This window comes from Spodoptera frugiperda, chromosome 11, assembly GCF_023101765.2.
Source record: "Spodoptera frugiperda isolate SF20-4 chromosome 11, AGI-APGP_CSIRO_Sfru_2.0, whole genome shotgun sequence".
NCBI classification, from domain to species: domain Eukaryota; kingdom Metazoa; phylum Arthropoda; class Insecta; order Lepidoptera; family Noctuidae; genus Spodoptera; species Spodoptera frugiperda.
The window spans coordinates 4,280,841-4,308,436 of NC_064222.1; the positions used below are offsets into that span (position 1 = coordinate 4,280,841).

The 27,596-nt window shown below is 34.7% G+C and overlaps 2 protein-coding genes across 3 annotated transcripts; both read left to right on the forward strand.

The window, feature by feature from the left end:
- The first annotated feature begins 2,067 nt into the window (after window positions 1–2,067).
- LOC118274475 (peptidoglycan-recognition protein LB-like) lies at window positions 2,068–6,200 on the forward strand. Of its 2 annotated transcripts, XM_035591964.2 has the most exons (5): window positions 2,068–2,262; window positions 2,428–2,520; window positions 2,668–2,875; window positions 4,111–4,229; window positions 5,643–6,200. In XM_035591964.2, exons 2-5 carry the CDS (start codon window positions 2,433–2,435, stop codon window positions 5,825–5,827), a joined length of 600 nt encoding a protein of 199 aa, XP_035447857.2. In that variant the 5' UTR covers window positions 2,068–2,262; window positions 2,428–2,432; the 3' UTR covers window positions 5,828–6,200. The 2 variants fall into 2 exon arrangements, with proteins under 2 accessions (XP_035447857.2, XP_050553050.1); XM_050697093.1 differs by lacking the exon at window positions 2,068–2,262 and having other exon boundaries at window positions 2,372–2,520.
- Window positions 6,201–12,463: 6,263 nt separating this feature from the next.
- LOC118274476 (peptidoglycan-recognition protein LB) lies at window positions 12,464–21,681 on the forward strand. Its single transcript, XM_035591965.2, has 4 exons — window positions 12,464–12,632; window positions 13,145–13,355; window positions 19,383–19,501; window positions 20,243–21,681. Exons 1-4 carry the CDS (start codon window positions 12,554–12,556, stop codon window positions 20,470–20,472), a joined length of 639 nt encoding a protein of 212 aa, XP_035447858.2. The 5' UTR covers window positions 12,464–12,553; the 3' UTR covers window positions 20,473–21,681.
- The last annotated feature ends 5,915 nt before the right edge of the window (window positions 21,682–27,596 follow it).

A 27,596-nucleotide genomic window follows, 5' to 3' on the forward strand; every position in this document is an offset into this window, starting at 1 on the left:
GTTACGTAATTCTCTTTTTTACGCTTGCTACCACTAAAGACGACCTGTTAGTCACAACTAAAACAAAAATATAAACAAAAAATACAACCTAAAATTCACCATGACTCATTAGGTATAATCCAAATCTTGTTCAAAGACACAGGTAAATAATAATTATAATCTCGACACGTTTATATTAAGCATTTCCCTATACACGCAAGTATGACTAACGCCAGCATACAGAAATTATAACGAAACTCTTGACATATTAGTAATATATCATGATACATGTGACAGTTAGGTAACAATGTGGGAAAATACCCGAATCCCGTTATTAAGGGGCTCGATTGATATTATTAACTATACACACCTAACGATTTGAGTCACCTACCTATCACTCAAATGATTGATGTTCCACGTAAAGGGCTGTTGCTAGTAACTAGGTCTTTTTTTAAGGGGGGAATATCATCCAATGTCTTCTCCCGCCTTGAGCGAGGCGAGACTCTTACTGACTAAAAACCACCCCGTTCCTACTCCTGCTTTTCGAGCTGGAGCGCCCGTAAACCCGCTAGGTAGTCCGCAAGCAACTAGGTCTAACGACATATGTATGGGAGACACTTTCAGTGCAGTAGAGGATATATAGGGATCAAATAGCATTAAAAAAAAACTTATTATGAAAATATTAATATGCAACTCGGCTTTATAGTTAGATTTAGGCACAAATGTCAATAATATTGGAATACAATAATAGGGCCTGAAAAGTCTAATGAAGAACGTTGTATTTGTATCATCCCCAGCAAGTTGTGTCGACGACAATGGTCACTTTTTGTAAAATACTATTATTTCAAATTCGTCAGCACTTTTCAGTAATATAGATAAGAGTCGCCCAATCTAGCAGTAAAAAATAATTAAGACAAGTTTTACTAATCAACCAATTCGATGGGCCCACTTGTATACCCAGGGGCCCACACATATACAGTTCGTCCCTGTGCCACGTGCCCACATTTTACGAATTTTCGTAGATAGAGTAGCTGCTTGAGAATGTTTCTGTTGGAGATATGTTATCTTATTATACTTGATAACTCTTTGAGATCGCGATTGACGTGTCTAACACGTGCCTATAAGTGTGATTGGCTGATAACTGAAAATCGAATAGATGTTCGTTTGTTTACCAAGTTCTTGTAGTACACCTTCCCTATTCCGGGAATTTTAAGGTTAAATAAAGGAATATACATTATGTAGCTAAGATAAGATAATGTGAAGTGCAATAAGTTTGATATGCGGTATGAATATCTACAAGGGACAAAAAAATCTAAAACAAAGTAAATGAAAGACATAGGTCTGTACCTAGATTGACCAATAATAATTACTGAACAACAAAATGGAAACTTAATTTCCAGTAGAGAATTAAATTGTTTCGGCGGTTTCAGTTAGGTTAAGGTTAAATGAGGATATTTTAAGAAAACGTAGGGATATAATTAGAAATCATAAGTTACTTTATGGAATTGGTGGTTAAATGTTTCTTTCTTAGAATCATTTCGGTCTCTCAATAGTTAATTTTAGTTAAATTATATTTTGATTAAGGAAACTAAGTTAACTCGTCTGTTTTCCTTCCTATTATATTTGGGTAACTAACTGTAACATTTGGGTTATCCTCAATTAAGATATTTTTGTGTATGTTGTCAGGGTTCGAGGAAGTTTCAAAAGCAAAGCATGGCTTATATGGCAAATACCTTATAAACAAAATTTCGTCAAGAAACATATCTTAGAATAGTCCTCTTACATAACACCACATAACAATTTTTACCAAGAAATATTTAAAAAGATATCATATTACATAAAAACTTTTTGTCTCAAATTCTCAGTAATTATTTCTAAGTTAGTTGGAATACGATACTTACCTTTAATACTTCACTTTCAAGCCTAACCGCATATTGTCAATGACATTTGATTTGGGAAACTGGTCCTTATAGCTTGGACATAGAGGCCACGCCTCATTGCGATAACGGTTGACATATATGCTCGGGGAATTTTGTGGTGTTACATATTGGCTATATATACTTGTATTCTTAACTTCAGAGGCTTATTGAGAAAAGACTTCCTTTGATATAAACTTCGATCGAAAGAAGCTTTAACGTTCGTATAGTGTCGTCTTGTATAGTGACCCATCTAAAGATCGAAATTTAAATTTGTAATAGAACTAGTTTTTTTACAAACTGTTTTAAAATAGATTTCGATTTGAAACTAGAATATCCGACTGGCCATTATATTAATTTATTGAAGGTATTGGATTATTTTTTGTTTTACCACTGTGTCTTCGCTTAAATATTATTTTTAAATATTCTATTTTATTCTACTATTTATTATATTTTCATTCTATTTTGTTATTAGATTTTATTAATTTGTGACCCGAAGTTCTTATTTATTAATTTGTTTTATTTTTTCCAGAAACCATGGCCAATTTAATTCAAATTTTCATCGCCTGCGCTTGCGTGCTAGCTGTTTCAGCAATTCCTTATGGAAAATCTCGCAACGCTTACTGTAAGTAAAAATACCTATCAAATAGACATTTAAAAAAATCAAGTTCAAATTCTTAAATTTCGCCACCTTTTCTACTCATTTTTGTCAGGCATAAAATATTACAAACAATTAATTACTTAATATACTAACAAAATAATTTCTCTCCAGCATACCCCTTCAACTTCGTGTGCCGGGATTCATGGGGAGCTAGACCGCCTAATGGTTCGACCCCTCTATCTCTGCCGGTCCCATTCGTGGTAGTCCACCATAGCTACATACCCCCTGACTGCGACACTGAGGACGCCTGCAAGCACAACATGAGGCTCATGCAAGATATGCATCAGATTCAGAATGGATGGCAGGATATTGGATACAAGTGAGTTTCGTTATGTTACTATAAAAGGCTATACTATACTAAAGCAGCACGACAGTCGCCATGTCGTGTATTTCGTAATGGTGCTCATGAATACGAACCTCTAGCATAGCTTAAAACTAGTCAAGTTTCTCGTCAAACAGTTATGTGAGTAGGTAAACCGATAACATAATAATAAAACTAAAAAAGGGCTTGTATATGTCACAGATTTTATTTAACTGTGAAAGTAGTTTATGTAGTCGCTTAAATATGTAGTTCAGCTTTCAATGTATCTATCGATATTTTTAAATTAGACAAATAAGCTTCTTTATAAATACTGTGTAAACATGGATTTTTGTATCGCCCTTGTTTGTGTCGGATTTTTGTGTCAATCGCGATCTCTAAGTGTCATCAAGTATAAAACTGCGGAAAATTCATACTTCCTACAGAAATTAGATAATTCCATAATTCAGATATTTTACTTACTACGTACATCGGCTATGCGTTATCTATCAAGTACTTACACCAGAAACGGAAGACTTCGATACATATTACATTAATCGATAACCGTTCGACTATCATACTCGTATTAGTTTAGTAGCAGCAATTAAGTTAGTCGATAAAACTGCATCAGTACTCGATACTTGATATCGTACGATATGGAGAGCGTCATGTTTTTTACCGCATGCGCCGGCGCATGAGTCTGCACGACTTCTTGAGGACTTCAGACTATCGCATTGAGATTTGTAGATTAACGTTTGACATACATAATGTAATAGTTATCGAGAAAAAATGCAGAGTTGTAGCTTTGGTATGACTTTATTACAATTTTAGACCTCAATACTAAATAGATATCTAATCTGCAATTGAAAATTTCAACTAAAGAAGTGGAAATATTTGTTCGTAAACATATACCTATGTTATAACATATATTATAGTTTTATCGAATTTATGGCAGTAGGCTCACCCCTATTACATGGGACTTATAATCCAAATGGTGAAAAGTGGGTGTACATTGTATAGCGGCGCCTCTGCCTACCCCTTCGGGGATAAAAGCCGTGACGTTGGCTATATATATATTATCGAATTTAGGAATTACGAATACACGATTTCCTTATATACTATAAAATATACTATAAAGAAACTGTGTTCCAAACGTATCTGACAGTAAATCAAAACCCAGACCAACGTTTTAGCTACAATTTATTACCTAACTAAAATGCAAGAGATAATTATTAATGTTCCTTTGTTTTTTGCAGTTTCGCAGTGGGCGGCGAAGGTTCAGTTTACGAAGGTCGGGGCTGGGAATCCGTTGGAGCTCATGCTGTGTCTTACAACGTTAAGAGCATCGGCATTTGTATGATTGGAGACTTCGTTGGTAAGTACAGAAGAATCAACTTTATTCCCAATATAATAGAATTGGAAATCAATAAATCTAGAGTAATCCCTTCTTTATTAATATCACAAGGTGACTCAAACGTCCTTGGTTTATCATTTATATGCAATTTTTATCATGGTTTAACGCGGGGGACTCCTACAGAATTTAGAAATCTGATCTGATAAGAAATAAATCCCAATTATTTAGATTTAGTGCATGGCTGCAATTTGCATAGATAGATATCGAAATGAAAGATAAGGAAATTAATTACCTGATTAATCTGTATTTCATTAAACAATTTATTTACTTGAGATTTTTTTAAGAATTCAGTCTAAAGGTATTTTTTTCTCTACGAATAATATTTTCTTCCTAATTATTAGGTATATCATATTAAGTGAAACAACATTTAAACAATAACAGACGCTATTTTATTCATTTTAATGGCTCTATTCTAAATTTATAGTACATAACCTGGAATATGTCAACAAACGAACATTTATTTTATTATAAAGACTACATTTATACAAACGTAATCTAATAACATTTTTAAGTTTATATTTACGGCGTACTATATTCAAAGTTTATCGTTTTGGTAGCAGGTCTTAGGTATATTACTCCTTCATTCATCATTTTACGATAGGTGCAATAAAATAATTATTACTCGTATTGATAATGTGTTCAAAATAAATAATATAAAACAATACTGATAAGGTTATCTTCTTAAAATGTAAAATACTACAAAATTTAGGTACAAAACGCCTGTACATGTATGTAGTTATTACAATCTTTCAAATTGCTGCAATATATTTTCAACTTTACGACCTTATTAATAAAATTAAAAATCGGTTACAGAAATTTCACAGATTGTATTTAGTTATTACAATCTTTCTTATTGCCTTATATGATTTCTACTTTATGATCTTTGAAATTGAATTGAAAATCGGTTAAAAGAATTGGATGAATTGGAGAAATTTGGTACTCGTGTTTGCACAAATCTTTGTTTTTAAATGAAAATTTTCAACAATATCATTTACTTATCTTTAAATATAAACATTAAAACAAAATAACTACTGAATTCAATATCTGTTTATTCACTCCGCTCATTCACATGAAAAATACCTATTTATTTAATTTTAGGTTTAAATTGACTTCACATCAATTACTCTCTGTAGTAACCATGATGATTTTCAATCCATCTAAAATCTGCTTCGGTGTATATGAGTCCCTTAAATTGAATGTAATGTTGTAATTTCACATGGTATAGGTACAATTTTACATACAGTTTCGATACTATAAACTTAATAAAAAGTACTTTTTCCAACTTCCACTGGCATCTGTTAGGGTTGTCCGACATAGCCTCTGCCATGTGTTAAAGAAAAAATGTATGTAAAACGTTTTATTTCTTTGTTACAGGAAAACTTCCCCCACAAACTCAACTGGAATCGCTACAGAAACTAATTGCGACTGGAGTGAAGCTTGGCTACATCAGCCGAGACTACAAACTGATCGGTCACCGACAGGTCTCCGCCACAGAGTGTCCAGGACAAGCACTCTTCAACGAGATCTCCACCTGGGACCATTTCACACCAGCCCTATAATAAACGAAACAAAAAAAAAACCAGTGCCGGATTTAGCGTAACAAGTTTTTAGGAGGGGCCCATCAATATCTAATTTTATTAGTGAGACGCTAAGGCTGAGTTACATTTTGTATATATACGGGGGCCTGTATATTGTGTGGGCCCAAAATTTTTGTGGGGCCCATAGCATTTATGGTATGGTTATGTGGTAAACCCGGCTTTGAACAATACTGTGATTTAGGAGTAATTCTTGTAATAGTGTTTTATTTATGGCTAGAATTAAATACCTCTTGATTAGTCACATACTCTGTAAATACTCGACGCATTATGTACTGTAAACAGTGCTGTGATTATTTTTAAGTGTTTTACTAAATACATTTTGTATTTTTTTAAACTTTGTTTATTTTTTTATGCTCTCTCTACTCACAATAAAAAACAGAAGATGCTAATTTAGGTAACTCACACGTTTCGTCTAGATTCAATCTAATATCTGGTTAAAAATAAACCAGACGAACAACGTCTATGGCTATTTACTATGTATTGCGTTTACAAATATACAAGTTTACATGCACAAGACACCCAGACCGGAAATATTAATTTGTGGATCACACAAATAGTTGCTCCGTGTGGGAATCCAAGCCCTTAGACGTTGCAGGGCAGCCAGTTGACCAGCCACCGCACCAACCGTGCAGTCAACTTTTGCGAACACAACGAAATTATAAGTCATAGTGTAACATTTTACTTATCAATATTCAAACTATCCACAAAAGTGTTAAACAGAAGATGAATTGAATAAATAAATTTCCACTTACTTACTATCTCTCTTTAGACCAGGGCCCCTAGCATCCGGATTCCCTCCCATATTTGGCTGCAGAATCAAACATGGCAGCTGTTCTTCCCCGGACACGCACCTTTACAAAAAGCACAGCACACAAGTATTACTTTTCGAGCAAATAAAAACCAAAAAAATCTGCTAATGACCTCCAAAAATCTCATTTACGTATGAAAATAATGTGTTTTCGTTTAAAAATAGATGTTATAGCTATCATATAACTTGTATATAGGAGCTATGATGTTATCTACGCTACGTTAAAAGGTCATTGCACCCATTTCAAAGGGTGTTTTGGTACATATACCGTATAATTTCGTATTCCGTATACCGTAATTTTCCATAAATATGTATTCTCGTACAAATACAAGGTATAAATAAAGTTGTATAATTTGTTTTTACAGAAAAATAATACACATAGGACCTATTTACTTTTAATCCTTAGAAGCGCTTGATGACTTGACTTTTCCCCGTTGTGCAACCTCTTTTTGTGCCTTTAGGCTTCAGTTATTCATCGGACGGTGAGCAAGGGTAGTTCGCCGCCCGACCAGAACCAGACCCATGCGTGCGGCGCGTCGCGTTCCGCGCGCGCCTCAAAGAGCCATCAGACCACCACAGATGGGGCCCAGTAGGGCTGATGTCTGATCCGGAGCTGCGGACTACCTAGCGGGTTTACCGGGGCTCCGGCTCAAAGCAGGAGAAGGAACGGGGTGGTTTTTAGTCAGTAAGAGTCTGACACTCCCTCTCGCCTCGCCCAAGGCGAGAAAAGTCATTGGATGATTTTCCCCCTAAAATAAAAAAAAGGGTTCAGTGGGTTGCGCCGGACTTCAGTGTTCCAGTGTTTTCATGGTTGTTTTTACTGTAGATGCTGGCTTACAGGAGTTGCAGCGGTATGGCCGGTTTGTCCCACTAGATAGAAATATAAAACTTCCCAATATTTCTAGCTAATTAGGTTAAAACTGAAATGTGTAAGTAATTTATTATATATCTTTTTTACGTTGCAAGTAAACGGAGTAGTATATTTATATAGAATAGTAGTATATTATATGAATAGTATTTTATTTGACTGCACGGTTGACGCGGTGGCTAGGTAACCAGCTGCGGCGCAGGTTCGAGTCCCGCACGGAGCAACTCTTTGTGTGATCCATAAATTATTGTTTCGGGTCTGGGTGTCATGTGTAGGTATGTGAACTTGTATGTTTGTAAACGCACCCACGACACAGGAAAAAATACTGGTGTGGGGCAACGTTTAAAAAATATATACTTTTTGTGTTTGGAAATAGTTAAGTGTATAGAGAGATATATATAGAGCAATTTTTCCTTAAAAATATCAGTTTCCTTTTAAACTAAAAGGCGATAGGTTTTAACAAAATTACGCACCTAGTCACACTGCAGATATTTCTCCTACGATAGAGATTTTCCACTATTACTCATGAATGAACAATATGGGCCCTGTATCGAGTGGAAATGTAGGTACCTAGGTATTGATAACAAGCAATCACAATGCCTATGTACTTGATATCAAGTGGGTTTGTGCGTAAACAAGACAATGATTATGTACTTACCCCCTTTCTTTGTTAGCACGTGCTGGTTATAAAAATAGTCTATTTGTTTATGAAATCTGTGTAATAGTAATGTATGTATGTAAGTCGGGGTTTCCCAAACTACAGGTCGCGACCCATTGGTGGGTAGCAAGCGAATATTAAGGGCCCTTATCTGTAGAAGACGCACTAAGCAACAGTTTTGTATAATATTTTTAATATTATTGGTAGCGTTTGAATTCCTTGAAGATGGGTAATAAGTTTGGGAACTTGATTTAGATAAGTCGTAGTCCAAATAACTTTGGGACCCACTGGTGTAAGTATTCTAAGTATCAACTAAGAAACGCAGAAAATCAGATTTTTTTATTGAAATAAATGTTTTTAGATGCAAATGAGACTGGTACTCAGTGACCAATCACAATAATGTTCTACTGTAAGCAGTGGGCCCTATACCTTTTTATGTATTTTTGCATAAATACTGCGTATATACTTCGTATTATCTTTATATTATTTTTAATATTGGTGGTATATTCTAACGTACGTATACTTGTTTTACATGTGATAAAAACAAATGAAAACTATACGGAGGTAGGTAGGGTATATTATAATATGTAGTATATCCAAAAAATACATAGGTATGGTTAACATGTACGTAACAATAGCTACAATAGCGAGTAAGATAATGGCTAGCTAAAACAATAAAAACCACAGATTTATTAACAATATTTTATATTAAAGAAACACAGAAGGTAATTTGACAGAAGACAATTGAATATTATTTAAATCAGTTAGGTGTTAATTAAAACAATACCGATATGGCGATTACTGTCCGTCTGACGACACGTGACGACACTTAATACATGTTTGACGAGGAATTCTACTAAATTCAAGCCATGTTAGAGACTCATATTCATGAGTATCAGCGTGACAATCGCCGCGTTATGTGTTGTGGAATGCTATAATTTATTGTCTCACGAAAGTTATAATAAAATGACACTATAATTTTACACAGAGACTACAATGTAGGTAAATAATTAGGGAAATAAGAATTGATCGAATAACGATACCAAAAGGTAATAAGTACATATTATTTTCAAAGACTAAATAAGTAAGTGTATATACTTGGTTTATTTCCAAAGCTTACTCTAGCCAGAATTTTAAGCGGAGAAAACAAGCAGAAAACGCAATAGATTGTTGACGTATTAATGTAGAAAACAACGAAATTGGTCAAGGGTCAAAAGCTAAGATTGATTGTGTGACGATGTGATGATACACGTTGAAGTTTCAACGTCACAACAAATGACAGAAATCAAGATGCACGATACGAACCCTACATCGCATATGTGATATTTACGTGCGAATAAACATGTAGACAATAAACATAGAAAGTGCTAACAAGCAATCGTTGGGTATAAAGCCCACCAGCCAGGAATTTTACTCACTGTTTCTTAGGGAACTTTTTTTTTTATATTTAATGGGCCGACGTTTGGCCGCTATCTCGCCTGATGGTAAGTGATGATGCGGCCTACGATGGAGCACGTCTGCTCGTAAGCAACCTATTCACTCGGGCTTTGAAGACACCCAGGTTGTACCCATCAGGAAACACAGACTCCGGCACTTTACTAACTGTTCCCTAAAATTGATAAGAAATTAAGCCAAAACAAGTACACAACAAGTGAACCAAATGACAAAGAGGTGTGAAAATCTTTCTTTACAAATATCTAACAGTTAGTAAGAGGGCTTACGCCTTACCATTTTTCAAAATATACCTAGCTTATGTAATAATAAGGGTTACTTTCGCGTATCATAATAGGTATAGTACATTGAAACAGCTATGTTCTTCCCCCGAACGTTCCACCGTTTTACATCATTCCATTGAGGCCATGTAAGCCTGTCGAGATTAAGATTACAGCTTTAAGTTGTAAACAAATTGCTTGAAGGTTGTTTAGGTTAGTTAAATATATAGGTTAAGGCCTACATCAGAAGGATCTTTCATGATCTCTGATTAATTTTCCGAGTAATTGATAGATTCTCATCTCTGAATCGGGTTTAGTGTATGTAATTGATAGCAACGTCACGTCTTTTGTCCCCGAAGGGGTAGACAGAGGTGCATATTAATGCACGTAATGCCGCTATACATTTACACCCAGTTTTCACCATTTTTTATAAGTCCAATGTAATAGGGTGTGAGTCTATACGTATACTGGGCACAATTCTCTGACTCCGTGCTACTACTGAGAATTTTTCGAAGAGACAAAAAAAATGCATGTTATTGACACAACCAAAATCTCTGGTTCCGTCTTATTTTTTGACAGAAAATAGCGTACAAATAAGTAATGTCGTCGGTCAATCGACCGCTTAAGCTAAATATTTTTAATTGTGATCGATTATTAATTTCTTACATCAGTTTCAGACACTCTGTAACTGTTTTTAAGGAGTATTTTCGTTTGAGCTAGACCATCTCTTTTTAAACGATATTCAACCATATGTAATGTATAGGTGCGCTTAAAAACAAGTACGGTACTCAAATAGGAAACATTTAAAATACCAAACCATCTAGCAAAACAATAATAAACAGTATTGCAGGAGTCTTTTAATCCTCAGAGAGGTAGGCAGAGGTGTACGAGTACCTACATATTACGTTTTATATTTTTGCCATACAAAATGGGTTAAAAATTATGTCCGCTAATCTTAACTTGATAAGATATTTTAAAAGGACAATAATCCAAAAAGGATTCCGTTGCACATTTTCAGGTGATAGCAAAATCTAGGATTAAACGGATTTTTGGCGGTAGGTAGGATAGGTGAAAGGGGATTACAACACAAGTACTAAAAGAAATTACGTCGCATTTTGTTCAAAACAAAATTTTTAAACTTAGGTACCTGGGTTACTTATTAAGTATATAAACTAATTAGTAAATAAATCATGTTAACTAAATAATAAGAAAATCAATAACTGAACTATTTACAACTTAAAAATACCTTAAAAGAAATAAAAACTAACTTAAAACGTCGAAAAAATATCTAATCCTCATCAGAGTCGTGAGGTAGGGTGCCTAAACGACTGGCCGTATTACCACATTAATTAGCAATGCTTAAACTGTGACCAAGATACGAGTACTTAAATTACATTTTTTCTGGAAATTAATACAGTTGGCTGATGTGTGTAAAATTAATTAAATTATTGTTACACCATAGTATATAACCATTCTGTTCTTTATTATTCTAGAATCGAATAAATTGCGTACAAAGGTTTTTTCTCCACAGCTATAAATCAAATATGCAGACTTGAGTTATCGTAAAGTAATTAAATAAATGTTATTATCAAAACTTTTTTAAGGCACATTTTAATTAACAATCGATTTGCTAATATCTAACATTTTTTATTCAAATACTTCTTTAGATTATGACATATATGGAGATCAAAGTGCAGAAGTTATGTAATAATTAATTTAGTAAAATAAGGACACAAATACTTTTTTAACATTGTGTTGTTATGATATGGAATCTGGGAAAACATTTGTACCTACGTATTTATTTGCAATTTGGTGGAGTCAGGAACATAATTTTATTATAAAATCGTAAGGATAAAATAATAGCCTCACTCCCTATTATACAGGAGTTGTAATGTAGAAGAGTGGGAGTACACCCACTCTTCACTAAATAAATCTTTACAAAGCATGTAATTGCATAACTTCATGTAATAACGTAACGTTATCTAACACTACTACTAGTTGCGTAATTCCAAACTCATACACACTCAATGCAACAACAAATTCAAAACACCCTATATTTCTTTCCATAAGTACCAAAAAACAAACAAAAAGATTAACAGTAGTTTCAACCCTTACACGTTACAAATACCCTTTTTTTTTGAGGGGGAAAATCATCCATATACTTCTTGGGTGAAGCATTTACCGCCTTGGCTGAGGCAAGAGGAAGTGTCAGACTCTTACTGACTAAAACCTCCCCATTCTTTCTTCTGCTTTAAGCCGGAGCCCCGGTTACGTTACAAAGACCCATAGGTACAATTCCCGTCAACTATAGGTAGTTATCTATTTCTCATTTTCCTCATTTGACGAACCAGTATTCGTCACTAACAAATTTAAAATTAAATTTGTCAACTTGTGGAGTCCCTAATTCCGAAAACACAAACCGTCTTCAATAGGTAAATAAATAATACTTACACAAAAGTTTCGTATGACCAATCGGCTTATCGGTGAACTTCGGTGGGTAAGTACCGCGGGTTCGAAACGTATCTTATAAAGAACGCGTGCGTTTGCGCAGCGCATAGGTCTACAAGCTAAGCTTGGACGAACTTGCACTAGTGTGATAAATAAATTTTTATTTTATTTTTTAATTTATTTTTATTACAACATGGCGTTTCTCAGAGTGTTAGTGTCTGTGGTTGTTTTGGGCGTGGCTGCGCATGCGTCGCCCAGATTTATTACTAAAAGTAAGTTGTTTATTGTTTTTTTATTTGTTTAATTATAATGTGAGAGTGAAAAATGATTTAATCTTTGTCTTCGTTCATATTTAATTATCAGTGGCAATCCACTGTAACAATGCAAATATTTTTCAGTACTTACAGTACAATTTTTCTAAAGCAAATACTGGAGAATTTGATAAAGTGTTTTTACTTTCTTCTGCTGCCATAAATATGGTTTGGCATTTAAAACTGGAATACCCTACATTATAAAAACACATTATATTTTATATTAAAACAAAACAAATCACCTACAAAGCTGTCTAGAAAACATAACCAATTGTTTGTAAAATCCCAAAAAATACATTGACCGCCACGACAAAAAGAAAGTAGCTAATCACGATGTCCACTATCAACACACAATAGAAAAAAATCATTAAATAGATAACATATTAATTAGATAACTGACTGATAAAGTTCAACCACCTAAATTAGGACCTTATCTTAAAGCATTAAGATGGCTAATCGATTCTTTGTTGCAGACAATCCTTATTCGTTCCCATTTGTGAGTCGGGAGGAGTGGGGTGCTGAGCCTTCGACGGACATAAGGCCTTTGAACCACCCTGTACCGTTCGTGGTCCTTCACCACACGTACATACCAGGAGCCTGCTTTGACAAGGAAGACTGCTCAGCGAAAATGCGCTCTATGCAGAGGTATCACAACAGTATGGATTGGGGTGACATTGGATACAAGTAAGTTGATCTTGAATGTTGACGTTCCTAGGGCAGCATTCATCATATTCATATTTAGCTTTAACCCTTCGTATGTTTGGAACGTGGATCCACGCGAGACACAATGTGTTTTCTATTGTTGTCTTATATACGGGCATACGAAAGGTTAACAAAGGCCTCTACCAGACTTCTGGCAAATCCCAACCGGAGAGATACCACGATCTCAGAGAAAATTATTAATTTATTTAACTTTTTGCAACTTATCGTATAATGGTGGGCTTAAAATTAGCATTTAACAATGCTTGGGTTGTGTTCCGTCGCTTAAATGAGGTTACGTGAAGCCTAATTTCACACCCTCCCCATTTACCCTAATTCCAAAATCCCCTCTCTAGCGTTGCAGATGCCCGTTGGTTGCACCGATTGCTTACTATCAGGTAACCGTCGGCTCGTTTGCCAACCTATCTCATTAAAATCACCATTCATGAGTTAGAAATTGGAAAAGAAAGGATGATGATGCTGCTCACTCGTCCCTTTCTTAGTCATTGATTGTATGTCCTCGTCTATTCTTCCTAATTACTTCTAAATACAGATATAGACAAATAAGTGGGAAGAACTAGATTATGGGCAGTTTGCCATCTCTTATTAATAACATATTCATCAACTGCATTCCGACCATAATATTATGTTCCACGCCCAGTGCAAGTCTTATTAATAGCTTTGATTAGTCATAATTACCTCTGTTATGTAATTATTATACATAATTAGAAATATGATTTTATTAGTCAAAGTACCTATAAAATAAATGATCTTAACTGGTTTTTCATAAATACACTAGGAGAAGTTTGTCTAATTTATAATAATAATTTTATTCGTCTCTGATGATTGTGATGTGAATATCGACAAAGCGATTGATTACAAAAATGTTACGGCTTTTCAACTGTAGGTTTAACTAACTCTTTTCATTTCACTAAGAATTTACTGAAAGATACGCTTAAGAAAATCTAAACGAAACCATAATAATATTATTATAACTTTCGTGAGACACACTAAATTAATTATTATGTTATCAGTTTACACACGTGTTTGACACCTGTTTGACGAGTAGTAGCGCGACAATCGCCGCGTCGTGTGTCGCGGAATGCTGCTCATGAATGGCTCTAGCATGGCCTGACACTAGTTGTTCCTCAACAAACAGTTACGGAACCATAATAATGTAGATACATAGAACGGATACATCTACATACTCGTAATACCCTTGTAAAATTACTTAAAGATAAAAAATAGAGGAAAATGTAGATTTTCCTTTATGTTGGTACGTAGGAGGCAATTTTATTGAGTTTATCCTCTCTCATTCACGTGGTTACAAACGTACACATATGTGTAAAAACTAAACGTTATAGCCCCGTCTATATAATTTTATAGGTACAAAGTAACTTTTTGTCAATCTGGAAAAATCTTCAACTTAATTATTTTGTAAAACCGTGTCTAAAACCATGTGTGAAACTGGTCTTTCCGTCTTAGCAAAAAAATAAAAAAATATGATGTGGGTTTTTTTACAAACTAGCTTCTGCTAGTGGCGTCTACCCCGTTCCCGTGGGTTAAAACATATCAAATCAGCTCATACCCAGCCTGTATACCTACATAATTTCATCAAAATCCGTTCGGTAGTTTCAGCGTCCGACAACCATCCAAACAAAATTCACATTAATAATAGTATTTAGTGTGATTCTTTCAAGCCAACTCTGTATTTTAAACCTATAGATAATGAATAAACATTGATCGCCTTTCTTTAGTCTTCCTTTCGCTACAAATAAATACATACAAACAATTCGCTACAAATAAATAAATACATACTACAAATAAATACATACAAACAAACTCTTACTAGAAACTCAGTGCATTTTCCGACCCAAGGATTAATTTCAAGATCTCGTAATCTATAAGTAATCATGTTTACAACTGTTTACTATCTATTGTTTTGAAATAAAGTAAATAATACGCAGTACATATATTAGACAAGATAGTCACAATGAATTGATCTGAAGTAGTTTACTATTGCACAAGTCGTGGTCTGTTTTTCCCCGGAGAGCGCAAAAACAAATGAAGGCGGTTTAAAAAGGTTCACTTACCTTTAGCTAGCTGTATATGGTGTTACATAATAAAGCTAGTAAATAGTGCTAATAAATAAAGAACATAGTGGAATACATATTTTGATTAATAATTTCTAAATTGATAAAATATTACCGACGTGAATCAACGCTTGCGTTATGTTTCGTTGTGTGAGTGAGGTTACCAGAGGCTCAATTACCCCCCTTCCCAATACATGTTTCCCCAAGAACCCTTAAATTCCAAACCGCCAAAAGGCGGCACCGCACTTGTAACGCGCCTCGTGTTCCTGAGTCCATGGGCAGCGGAAATTGCACACCACCATGTAATCCGTCTGCTGGTTTACCGACTTAAACAATAAAAAAATAGAAAAATATTTACAAAGGATCTTTGTCTCAGGTATTATCAAACTTCTTTAAGCGTCGTCGCCACTTTGTCTTAATCGGTTGAATGCCAGTGTATCTTATAACCTATAAAGTTGTATCCAGTTCAGACCAGATCAGACTGCAAATTGCAACAACAGCCTAGGTTATTATCACCAGTTTCATGAGTTTGCAATAATATTATGTATAACTTATTATACCTATACATTCCATAATTATAATTAACAATATCTTTTAAATACTCTTTTGCGAAAAACATAAGTTTAAAAAAAAAACGAGATAAAACATTGTTTTGTTGCGAAAAAAAAACATTATGAATAAACCCGATGACTTGACACTATAATAATCTCCATATTGAAATGAATGGTTTGTTTATGAATATTTATCAGTAGATAGAGAAGGTCAAATAAATAGAAGTTTAAGAGATAACAGTGAGTCACCTTCGAAAGTTTGGCAGTCCCGGGACTCCCGCGTTCAATCTAAACAGATAAATAATTTATCTAAATATGTACATTAGTTTTTATTATTTTTTATCTAAACGGACTTCCACAGAGGTCAAAATTTCAAACTCAGGTATAACGTCCCCCGAAATTGTGTGCAGAATAATTGTATAATGCAACGCCTTAAATTCCTAACCCCCAAAAGGCCGGCAATGCACTTGTAATGCCTCTGGTGTTTCAAGTGTCCATGAGCGGCGGCGATTGCTTACCATCAGGTGATCTGTCTGCTCGTTTACCAGTTTATCTCAGAACAAAAACTTTTCACCAGTTATGTTGTTCGTTTTAAGTAATAAGGGGTGAGCCTTTTGCCACACACCCATTCTGGAATACATTTTCAATTTCGATTTCGATGGTCCGTATTACATGAGAATCAAAACAAACTACTAAAATAATCAATATGTTACATTTACCTCTCATGTCCTGTCAATGAATCTATTACAGTATTTGTTTTTCAATTCATTTAACAGCATGAATGATAAATGTGTACCTACCTACATAAATTGTACTACGTTATTCTTATGAACTTGAAGCATAATTCATGATAAATGATTTAGTACCATTAATCACCTACCTCATGTGTAGGGTCAATGAACTGTAATGATCGGCGCCATCTTTATATTGTAATGTATTTAACTACTGCTAATAGCTACATGATAACGGAATGTAAGTTGCAACAATAGATGATGATATTACAGTCTTATGTTGCTATATATATGCTAGAATAGCATGCATGTTGGTAGTTTTTTTTACAACTAAAAATACATCAAAATCTCACTGTTTAGTAGTAGGCACTTATACCTACAGTAGTATAGGTACATGAAATAAATATAAAAATAATACAATAACTTACCACGAAAAACTACCAGTACTATAGCTTCCAAAACACTAATTAGGTATGCTACTCATTCCTATAGTATTCATAAGCGAAGCTATTCATACAAGCGATCGAATACAGACTACTGATTGGCCAATGAACATGAATTTATTTGACGTCATCACAGGAAAGCCACGCCTCCCGAAGTCCTGTAGGTATTATTGGTAAATAATGTGTATGACACATAATGCCTACAGTATATAATGTACTCACAAACTGTGAGTAAGTATATAATCATAAGGAAGAATATATATTGTGGACGGGATTTGAGGAAATATAAAATTGTTAGAAACTGTTTAAGTCCCGTCGTGTTGTAGGAAATGATTACTATGAGTAAAGTACCAATCAGAGTATTAATTAACTAAGAATAAAGAAGTAAAAAAGGTTTAGTTTTTCTTTAGAATAAGGACAATAGTAAAGTAGGTTAGTTTTTTAGTGCCATGTTGAAATATGACAATAGTGTTTTGTCTCATAAATTAATCTAAAATGACCAGCCATTGTCGTTCTACGTGGAGGACTAAGGGAGAGGCCTTTGTTCAACAGTGGACGTCTTCTGGCTGATGCTGATGATGACCAACCATGTTAAATTAAGTTAAGCCAAGGATTACACTAGGAGACAAAATGTCCTGCGACACTTAGCGCCAGCGACAATCGGTGTAGTAACGCGACGTTGCCTTACTTTGGTCAACATGTCTGGCAATATCTCGCGATACGATATCACTACAGCTATTAAAAAAAACAAGACATGAGTTGCGCATTGTCGCCATATTATGTCGGGCAAAAAATGACATGTCGTGGGACATTGTTCCCTTGTGTATTTAGCTTAGCTTAGCTTAGCTTTAAATATGATGCGATACATTTTTAAAAAGAAAAGATAGTGAGTAAGTATCTACTTAATATTACTTTACCCAACTCTTATTGTTATTTTTACCTTTTTTATACGTAAAGTTAATGAATAAATTAGAATAAAATATAAACCATTGAAACGTTAACTAAAGGTAGATCGGAGGGGAATCACCGGCCGGCGTTATTGCAAGTATTTATATAGCCGACTACCAGTTTCACATAAAACATACCATTACATATATTATGTTAAATCCGGTTCCGAAGTTCCGACATCATAAAAATTACCATTTGAATTGGTATGTCTAAATTAGCTGTGTTATTTTTAGCATTGCTATTAAGTGTCATTATTTAGGTAGGTGTCTGTAGTTATTTTTATTTGTGTAACAAAGTACATAGAAACATTTTTATATTAGACGTTTGTAATGAGCTATTTTTTTAATAGAGTAGCGATTGGAGTTTTTTTCTCGTTCTTCTCCATTCGAAGCTACACTTTAGAACGAGCACCTAGCTTCACTGACGGACTGACTGACAGACTATTATTTATTTCTTTATTTGTTGACTTTTCAAAAGTACCTAAGTATGTGGTTTCATTGGAATAAATGATTTGACTTCAACTTTTTATCAATCAAGCACTTTAGTTTGATAGCTATTATAATGAAAGTAGTTGTAGAAAAAAATTGATTATATTGTATGGTCATCAAGATTAAGAGTGTATACTAAATATATCAGTTAACAAACAGGATAAACATCTGTTTGTCACCTTTTTACCCACTTGGTCATGACCTTTGCATTTAATTTTATGTTAATTTATCTTCCTGGCTGGTTTTTATACATAGAATTTGCATTTTGAATTAACAAAAGGTTATCTACTTAAAAAGCTGTTATTAGACTGAATTTTTTAGTGTCTGTGGTCATGAACGCAGAATTCAAAGATGGAACAAATTTAATGGCGGCACAGATTAAGAAACAGATAATATAAGAGAAAAATATTATGAAAAATTTGTTATTAATGAGAAGTTATAGTGACTTTTTATCCTTTACTGCATTTAGACATGGGACCGATTTTCGTCTTGGAAACAATAATTAAGATCTCAGCTGCATTAGAGTATTATCGCAGAGGATATTAATCGCGTATTTTTTTGATACACGAAATCGGATACAGGTTGCCCCACTTGCGGTTATGTCCCGCGCTCGTTTTTCAATACAATTTAATATTGTTATATAGTAAAAATATGTCGCGGTTCGACTTTATTGCCGCAATTTTATGCTTCTTTTAAACATCTCTTTTATGCTATTTTCTAAAACATGTAAGTAATAATCATGTTTTGTTTGTCCACAGTTTCTGTATTGGCAGTGAAGGAAATGCTTACGAAGGTCGGGGCTTCGACAACGTGGGCATCCACGCCTCCGTCGCCAACCGACACAGCATCGGCATCTGCGTTATTGGAGACTGGAGAGGTATGTACCTATATACTATATCTACTTATATATTATATTATCTACCGATATATTATATATACCCATACAGTACCCACGTGAACCTTGAATAAAAATACTACTCTTAGGTCCAATCGAATCTACTCCGTCTTTTTTTTCTTTTAGTAATATTACTTTCTTCTTGTCTTCTAGTGATAATCTTCTGTTTTATATCATTGCGGGAGCCAAGACAGTTATTCATGTCCCTGAGACGCGCTAAAGTTCATTATTTTGGTGTTAAGAAGGAAATAAGTAATGGAATAGAATTAAAATTCGTTACACGATTCGGAAATCGTATTCAGGATGTGTTTAATCACAGTCTTAAGAGCAGTTGATTTGCTCGGATGTAATAAAGACAGTCTTTTCCTCTTTATTTCCTCAATGTCAATTAATACTACCTATTTTAGTTAGTTATTAGTTTATTTTATATCAAAAACAAAAGAGGCTTAAACAACTTTTAATACCTAATTGATTGCATAGTTGGCGCGGTGAAGCGGTCTCTTTGTGTCATCCACAAATTGTTGTTTTGTGTCTGGGTGTCATGTGCATTTGAACTTGTATATTTGTAAACGCACCCACGACACAGGAGAAAATCCAAGCGTGGGACAACGTTACAAAATACTCCAAGTAGTACATCTACAAAAAATAAAAAACACTCTATAAAGTATTATAGGACAATATACATCATAATATTCACTTATTAATCATTCATTCTATTTTCAGTGGAAGCTCCACCAGCAGAATCATTGTCAACGATCAAGGCGCTGATCGCTGAAGGAGTGAGAGAGGGAAAGATCAGCCCAGACTACAAACTCATCGGCCACAACCAGGTCAGCGCCACCGAATGTCCTGGAACTGCCTTCTACAAAGAATTCTCCACCTGGGACCACTATTCTCCTGGAAACCCTGACTTCAGTGCACTCTCTGTACCAGTAGCGGCCGCCAAAGAGTAAATGTTAATAGATGATTTGGAATTGTATACTGGTATTTTGAAGCGCTCTATGTAGTGAACTTTTTTAGGCTGGATCGATGATTTGTGAAAGTATACGATCAGTAGTTTTTTATTTTTATAAACATATACTCTTATTTTGTACACCATTAAGCATCTTCAAAGATGATGAGGTGGTAGAATAGTGGCTGTAAATATTCTTCCGTACCGTTCAAGATATCAAAATCGATTCAGCGTTTTAGGCGTAAAAAAGAACAAACTCGCAAACTCGCTTTTGCATTTATATTATTAAGTTAAGATAACCACATGAGATGAAAAACATCTTCTTTTAAGATGTTTCTGGTTTCATCTGGTTACGTGTGATTGTGATACTAAATATAATGACAAAAAAACTCCATTATAGGTTTAATGTGTAGAGCGCTTATTGTTACGTTAAATATCGAAAAATCATTCTTACTATTTAAGTGTTAAGTCCTAATTTCTGTTTTCCGTGGTTAAGTCAATAACGATGCTTAATGTAAAATGTCGATATTTTTAATACTCATTTTTACTAAACTCGTTGTTATAGCGACATTTTTTATTGGGTATCGTTGTATAAGTTCAGGATGTCTCGATAAGGAGCTGCGGTAGACCTAGCAGGTTACTGGGTTATGTAATTAGTCAGTAAGAGTCTGACACTCTCTCGCTTCACGCAAAGGATGGAAGAACCATTGGATGACTTTCCACCCTCAAATAAAATGCGGGTCTCAATAAAATAAAATGGAGGTATGATTTTTCTAAAGAAAAGTGACTCGCTTTTTTTTGAGAGTGGAAAATCATCCAATGACTTCTCACGCCTTGGGCGAGACGAGAGGGAGTGTCAGACTCTTACTGACTAAAACCACCCCGTTCCTACTCCTGCTTTTCGAACAACACAAGCGACTCGCTGTATACAATGAAGGTCTTACAAGGAGAGTAGGATTTAAACGTACTTATAACCTTAGTATCGAAAGATGTAATCACACTCCTATGGATGTCCAAAACTCTCTCGACTGTTGACTCTGTGTATAAATAATGTTTTAATGTACTTTTTATTTGCTAACAATATAATTTTGTTTTTCTAATTTATTATTTTGTTTTTTTTTCTTGCCATACCTACCTAATTATGTTTGGGTTTATATGCTTGTCTTGTGTTGTATTATCAATGAGGAAAATAAACACTACCTACGTATCAGACTGTTTTTTTATACACAACGATAATTTAAGTTTACTATCTGATTTATGACTTAAAATGTTTTTTTTTTTATATACAAACTATCGTGAGACTAATAACGGTTTACATAATAAGGAAAAGAAAACACAGTCACACATTTTTAAGTTGATAGCTAACAATTTACTAAAGGGACAAGCCCGCCACAACCTCCCATAACGCGCTGCAACTCCTGTAAGCCAGGATCTACAGAAGATACAATCATGGAAACACCGGCATACTGAATACCAGGGACATGAATGACGGTCTTGGATCCCGCAACGAAATAAATCAGAAGATATTATTAGAGGAGAAGAAAAAGAGAAACAGCTAACAATTCTTCACAACTTTTCATTCAGAAAAAAGTCCCTAAAGGTGATAAATAATAAAATTACTAATAAAATAACACTCTGTAGCTATTTTTAATACCTGTGTTGTTGCGGTCAACCACAAAATGGGCGATGAACTGTCATTCATTTTATGTACTGGACAGAAACTAGTTTCAACTGGATTTACGTTTTGTTTGTATTACCTATAAAGTAAACAGTCGCAGACAGTGTGCATGCAGTTTTGTGGAGATTACACACAGTTCAGACTTTGATGATTAAATTATTCAAAGGAAGAATCTTTACGTATCTCATTAAAAGTAGTTTAAAAAATAAAGTAGGTTAGTCAGCGGTGTATCACACCCTGACTGATTAGCTCATTGCAGGAGGAAACTATTTCAGGTAGTTACCTAGAGTGTATTAGGTTTCTGTAAGTCATATTTTAAGCAATGAATCAAATACAAAAGAAGGTACAATTTCAGAAGGTGGTCTATTAGAAGACCCGGTGCTCCTTGTGGCCAACCTGGGTGGTTTTAGTGAGGTAAAATCCCACACTCCCTAATATTTTATCCCCAGAAAGCTAAGAGCCCTCTGAAGGTTTCCCCCGTCATCAAATAAAATACGCATCGTTTGATTTTTCCAAAGAAGTGTTGAATACATTTTAGCATCTCTATTGCAGTAGGTATTTAAGTTTGTATAACAATATAATCCTATTGGCTACGAATAAGCTGAATCGTGTAAAATTCTATCGACACAAACTACGCACGTTATACTGATTCTTAAAGCACAAACATGTGAAATGAATTATCTACACATTATCAGAATTCTTAAATCGTGTGCAGTCACCTTAACCTATGTCTGACGTCCCACGTGCGGTGTCCACGTGCTACGCTCCACGCTACACACAAACTCGATCATTACTCGATTCCTAGTAATTATTACTCGATTCTAAGAATATAAATGCAAAATGTTTTGCTGCGAAAAATATTAAATTCGATTTGGTGTTTTGTATTTTTAAGGAAACCGTTTATGTAATCATAATCATAAGTACTAATTTGGTGGTTTAGTTGAAATATTGTTGTGTTGTTGCTCTTTGTATCGTGAGTTCGATTCTCACGAAGTAAATAAATGTTGGATGTAACATGCGTTTTACAAGGAAAAAGGTATCTACATTATTTTTTACAAGTTATGTTGGGTCAGGTTAAAACAACACTCCATGCCGCTGATAACTTTGAACCCTTTGAACAGCGATCTCCAACCCATTTGTCAGGACTGGAGATTATGGAAAACCCTCTATGTCCTAGGTTTAGCAGGGTACAGTCGCGAGATCTTGATGTTATACAAACAGACATACAAACATCAATGGCTTACAAGCGTATTTATTTCGATATCAAACTTAAAAGTAGAAATTATAATTGTAGAAATTATAAAAGTCCAGGTTTCGTCACATTTTCCTTCGTCGTTTGTCAGTAGTGTGTGTCTAAATAATTTTAAAAAGTATATAAGTAACTCGAAGAAGGTTCCAATTAATAGATACTTCCCGTTGGTAAGTAGGTTTCGAACATGCATGAGAAACGGGCGTCTTAAACCTCCATGCCCACGACACCAGGAATCAACGTCTACAAGGAATAAAATACATTATAATGATCTATTGTTTGGAGTTATTAGCTAAACACATGCATCACGTTGACATGTGGAAAAGTTTATACAAGTAAATGATAGTATGATGACTGCAATGACGTAGGTATGACACAAAACTGCACTAAATCATTATCATTAAGCTAAAGACTAAATTTTATGTTTCCGGCATGTCATTTCAGTGAGCATGGACTGAATAATAATAATTAAAGTTTAGATTATCTAGGTACAGTCCTGTTACATAGGGACCTAAAAAAACCGCTAGGAAGTCCGTAGCACTCGTTGTTCTGGATGAAAAGAGTCATTAGTGTTTTGTTTTTAATTTTAAAGAAACTTATAAAAAAACGTTTTGCAACAAAATACTGTCATTTTAATGGTAATTAAAATGCTTTTAATACAACATAAAATACACATAAATCAAAAAATATTAATCAAGAAATGAAAAAGAAAAAACGCTAGAGGCTTTATTTCTTTGCTCCCAAGTGTATTGGCAGACATTTTATTAATGAAATAGGTATCTATTCGGTAATCTTACTCATGATTTTCGTGAGGCCGTGACGTGATATCGTTCCGGTTCAGCTGTTCCATTTCTGCCGAAACGTGGGCCTTAAATGTAAAAATGGCTTATTAAACTCTCTTTTAGGTTTCAGTTCCTAGGTCATTATTGCGAGTTAGTTCAGGCTGCCTAGAATTTTACGAAATAGATATTGTGTTGTTTAAATAAATAAGTTCTAACTCGTTGGTCGAGTCGCGCAAGTGAGACAGCCGGGATAATGGTCTCGGGTTCGCTTCCGTCCTGGAAGTCGTGCCGTACTGTGCACCTCAGCCTACTCCTTCGGGGATAAAAGGCCCGATGTTACTTTACTATATTTTTACTATAAGATCCTAGTGTTTTGGATTTAACTGGTAAAAACTGGATCTATATATCTAACGTCAAACTATAAATAGATTCATCTCTGCGCAATCTTAAGGGGAAATACAGGTGTGATGTTAAATAAATAATAATTATGCAAAAACGTCAAGTTTTTATTTCGATAGCTATCAGGTATGAAACTAAATATAAACATAAAATACGAGTATTAGGCATCGCTTTTGTCAGATAGACTGTAATTTGGACTTAAATGAGCATAGTTATGGGTAATTTAAATATTTTTTTGAATAGAGAATGAGTATGCAAGTTTAACTTCAAAATAGAACATACTAATTTTTTTTTATGGTACAACACTTGAAGCACCGGTGCGCATTGCCGGCCTTTTGGGGATTAGGAATTTAAGGTTTGTTTGGGAATCGGGGATTTGGAAAATTGGGAAGGGGGAATTGGGCCTCCGGTAACCTCACTCACACATCGAAACACAACGCAAGCGTTGTTTCACGTCGGTTTTCTGTGAGGCCGTGGTATCATTGCGATCGAGCCGGCCCATTTACGCTGGAGCATGGCTCCTACACTTAAAAATCAAACGCAATAGGTACGGAGCCATTTTTGTTATGGATATGTGGCCAAAATCACAAGGTGGGCTGACAGCACATTAGAGTACTACCTTACTCTTGCCGTGGGTGTTGTAAGAGTTGACTTAAGTTTTATACATTTATAAGAGACCGAGCAGCAGCGCTCTTTAATAAACTTGAATTTCCAATCCACATCTCAAGTGCCTACGTCAAGAAGTCCAATCATAAACACATGTTAGTGCCAATTATAATATACTGTTAGCTGTCATAGATTATATCACATTACATAACTGTAAACAATAATTACATACCATAACATAATGAGTCATTGACGTATGTCGGTACTTGTGGCTCTACTACACTCGTAGGTGACAAAGCAAACTGACTTTTATAGGATAGATCTGAGGTTTAAAACCTGGGAAAGTATATATTGACACCACGGTTGACGCGGTGGCTGGGTAATAGGCTGCCGTGCAAAGGGTAGAATTCCCACACGGAGCTACTCTTTGTGTGTTACACAAATTGTTGCTTCGGGTCTGGGTGTCACGTGTATGTGAAATTGTATTTTTGTGGAAGCACTCACGTCTCAGGTGAACATCCTACTGTGGGGCAACGTGTAAAAAACGTCTAAAGGATCTACATTATTCATTCCATTCAATCCCGAAGTAAAGGTGGACATTATAAATTTTGACAAAAATGACATTCACGTTATAAAGAGGCAAGCTGATAAACATACGCTGAGCATACCTTTGTTTTAAGGAATTAGTCCTAAGACACATTGGTTTTGAGATCATAAGGAAAAGTTTTATCCATAAGTAATATGAAAATAATTCATAGAATGTGTTGCTAAGCGCAAATCTCGGGCACAACTGCACCGATTTCGCTAATTGTTTTTTTGTTGGTTTTGTTATAGTTAATGTGTAAGAAATAAAATATTAAGAAAGATGCAGAGAAAATATTCCAAGGTGCTAGTAGCAAGAGTCCGCTAGTAAATTAAAAATATCATAATTTATTAGATAGGTTATAATGACATTGAATCAGTAATAATAATAAGTTAGAAAGAGTTCTTATTACTCAGTAGCAGATAAATCAGTAGGCAATGTAGTTTGGACTCATGTCCATTGGAAGTAGTTACCGGGAAATCACCTTATCAAACTACAGCTAATCAGCATATACTTATGTAAATGACTAACTAGGGTTGTATACGGTGATTAGGTAGGAAAGTAATGGCGATAGTGTGATTTTAGATTGTGTTATTATTTGTTTAGGATTACATAATGTGGCTTAGAAATATGTATAAAGTAAGTATAAGGTAAGATAGGTTTAGGGTGCTTTTCCACCAAAGATGTGCTATATAGCTATACTACGAAGATGCAATAGCTAAGGTGACTGTTTCCGAGTGGAAACAGTCACATAGTTTCACATCTTAGCGTAGGTACTGCGTAGGTACTCAGAGATATTATATTAGTAATGCACATCACAGTATTATACTCATACTAAGGCTATGTAGCTGTGCGAGGAAGATGAGTCGGGAAGCCATCCATTGCACGAATCTTTCCATTTAAAAAATCTTTAACCGTTACTGTTTTACCGTACTCAGAGTCATGTCAAATCTTTGACTGCTAATAGAAAACTGTTGAAGGCAAATCCTCCGCTAACGTCGGTCACCGGTGAACACCACGGCGTTCAATGTGTTAATGGTTACTTAACCCAGGCAACAAAAATCATTACTAATATAATATCTCCGAGTACCTTCGGTATTTAGTATGTTTTCAATTTATATGCATAGTTAAAGAATTTTATAAAAACAAACATGTTTTTTACTACTAGCAAAAATGTTTTTAGGCTACAACATCATTTGGTAGTTGATAGTTTATATTCATCAGCAACACCGCAATACAACGTTTTGTACATTTATGCCATTTTTGAAAAACCACATGTCATTGTTTAACCTCCGTGATATATAGGACGACCTCAATAAGCTTGCATTAACATTGATCCCATTAAACTTGGGTTAAGGGCAAATAGCGTTTATGTGGAATTATGAATATCTGTCCTTTTTCAAAGCGATTAATAAAACTCGTACCAAAATCTAGATTATAAAGTAGCAAGTACTTTCCCTCACGGGGAATAACAAAATGCAATGTTTTGTTTTATTTATGCATATTATTTGTTTTTATCTGAAAATCGAATAAAGTCAAGGCCTTCGATATAATTATGCGATTAACGTATCCTATGCAGTACTATAGTTATATCTATATAGTAGTTATATATATACAACTTACTTGTATGTATGTAGTAGCTGGTACTTTCCCGTGGATTCCGGCACGTGCCCTGTACATACCTAAGGTATGTGATACTACGATTATAGTTACGAAACTTTCTTGAAAAATTTCACTACCTTTTTACTAGTTGACTTTTCCTAATTCATTTTAGGATATTTTTTATGGTATAAGCTGGTAAACGAGCAGTCGGATCACCTGATGGTAA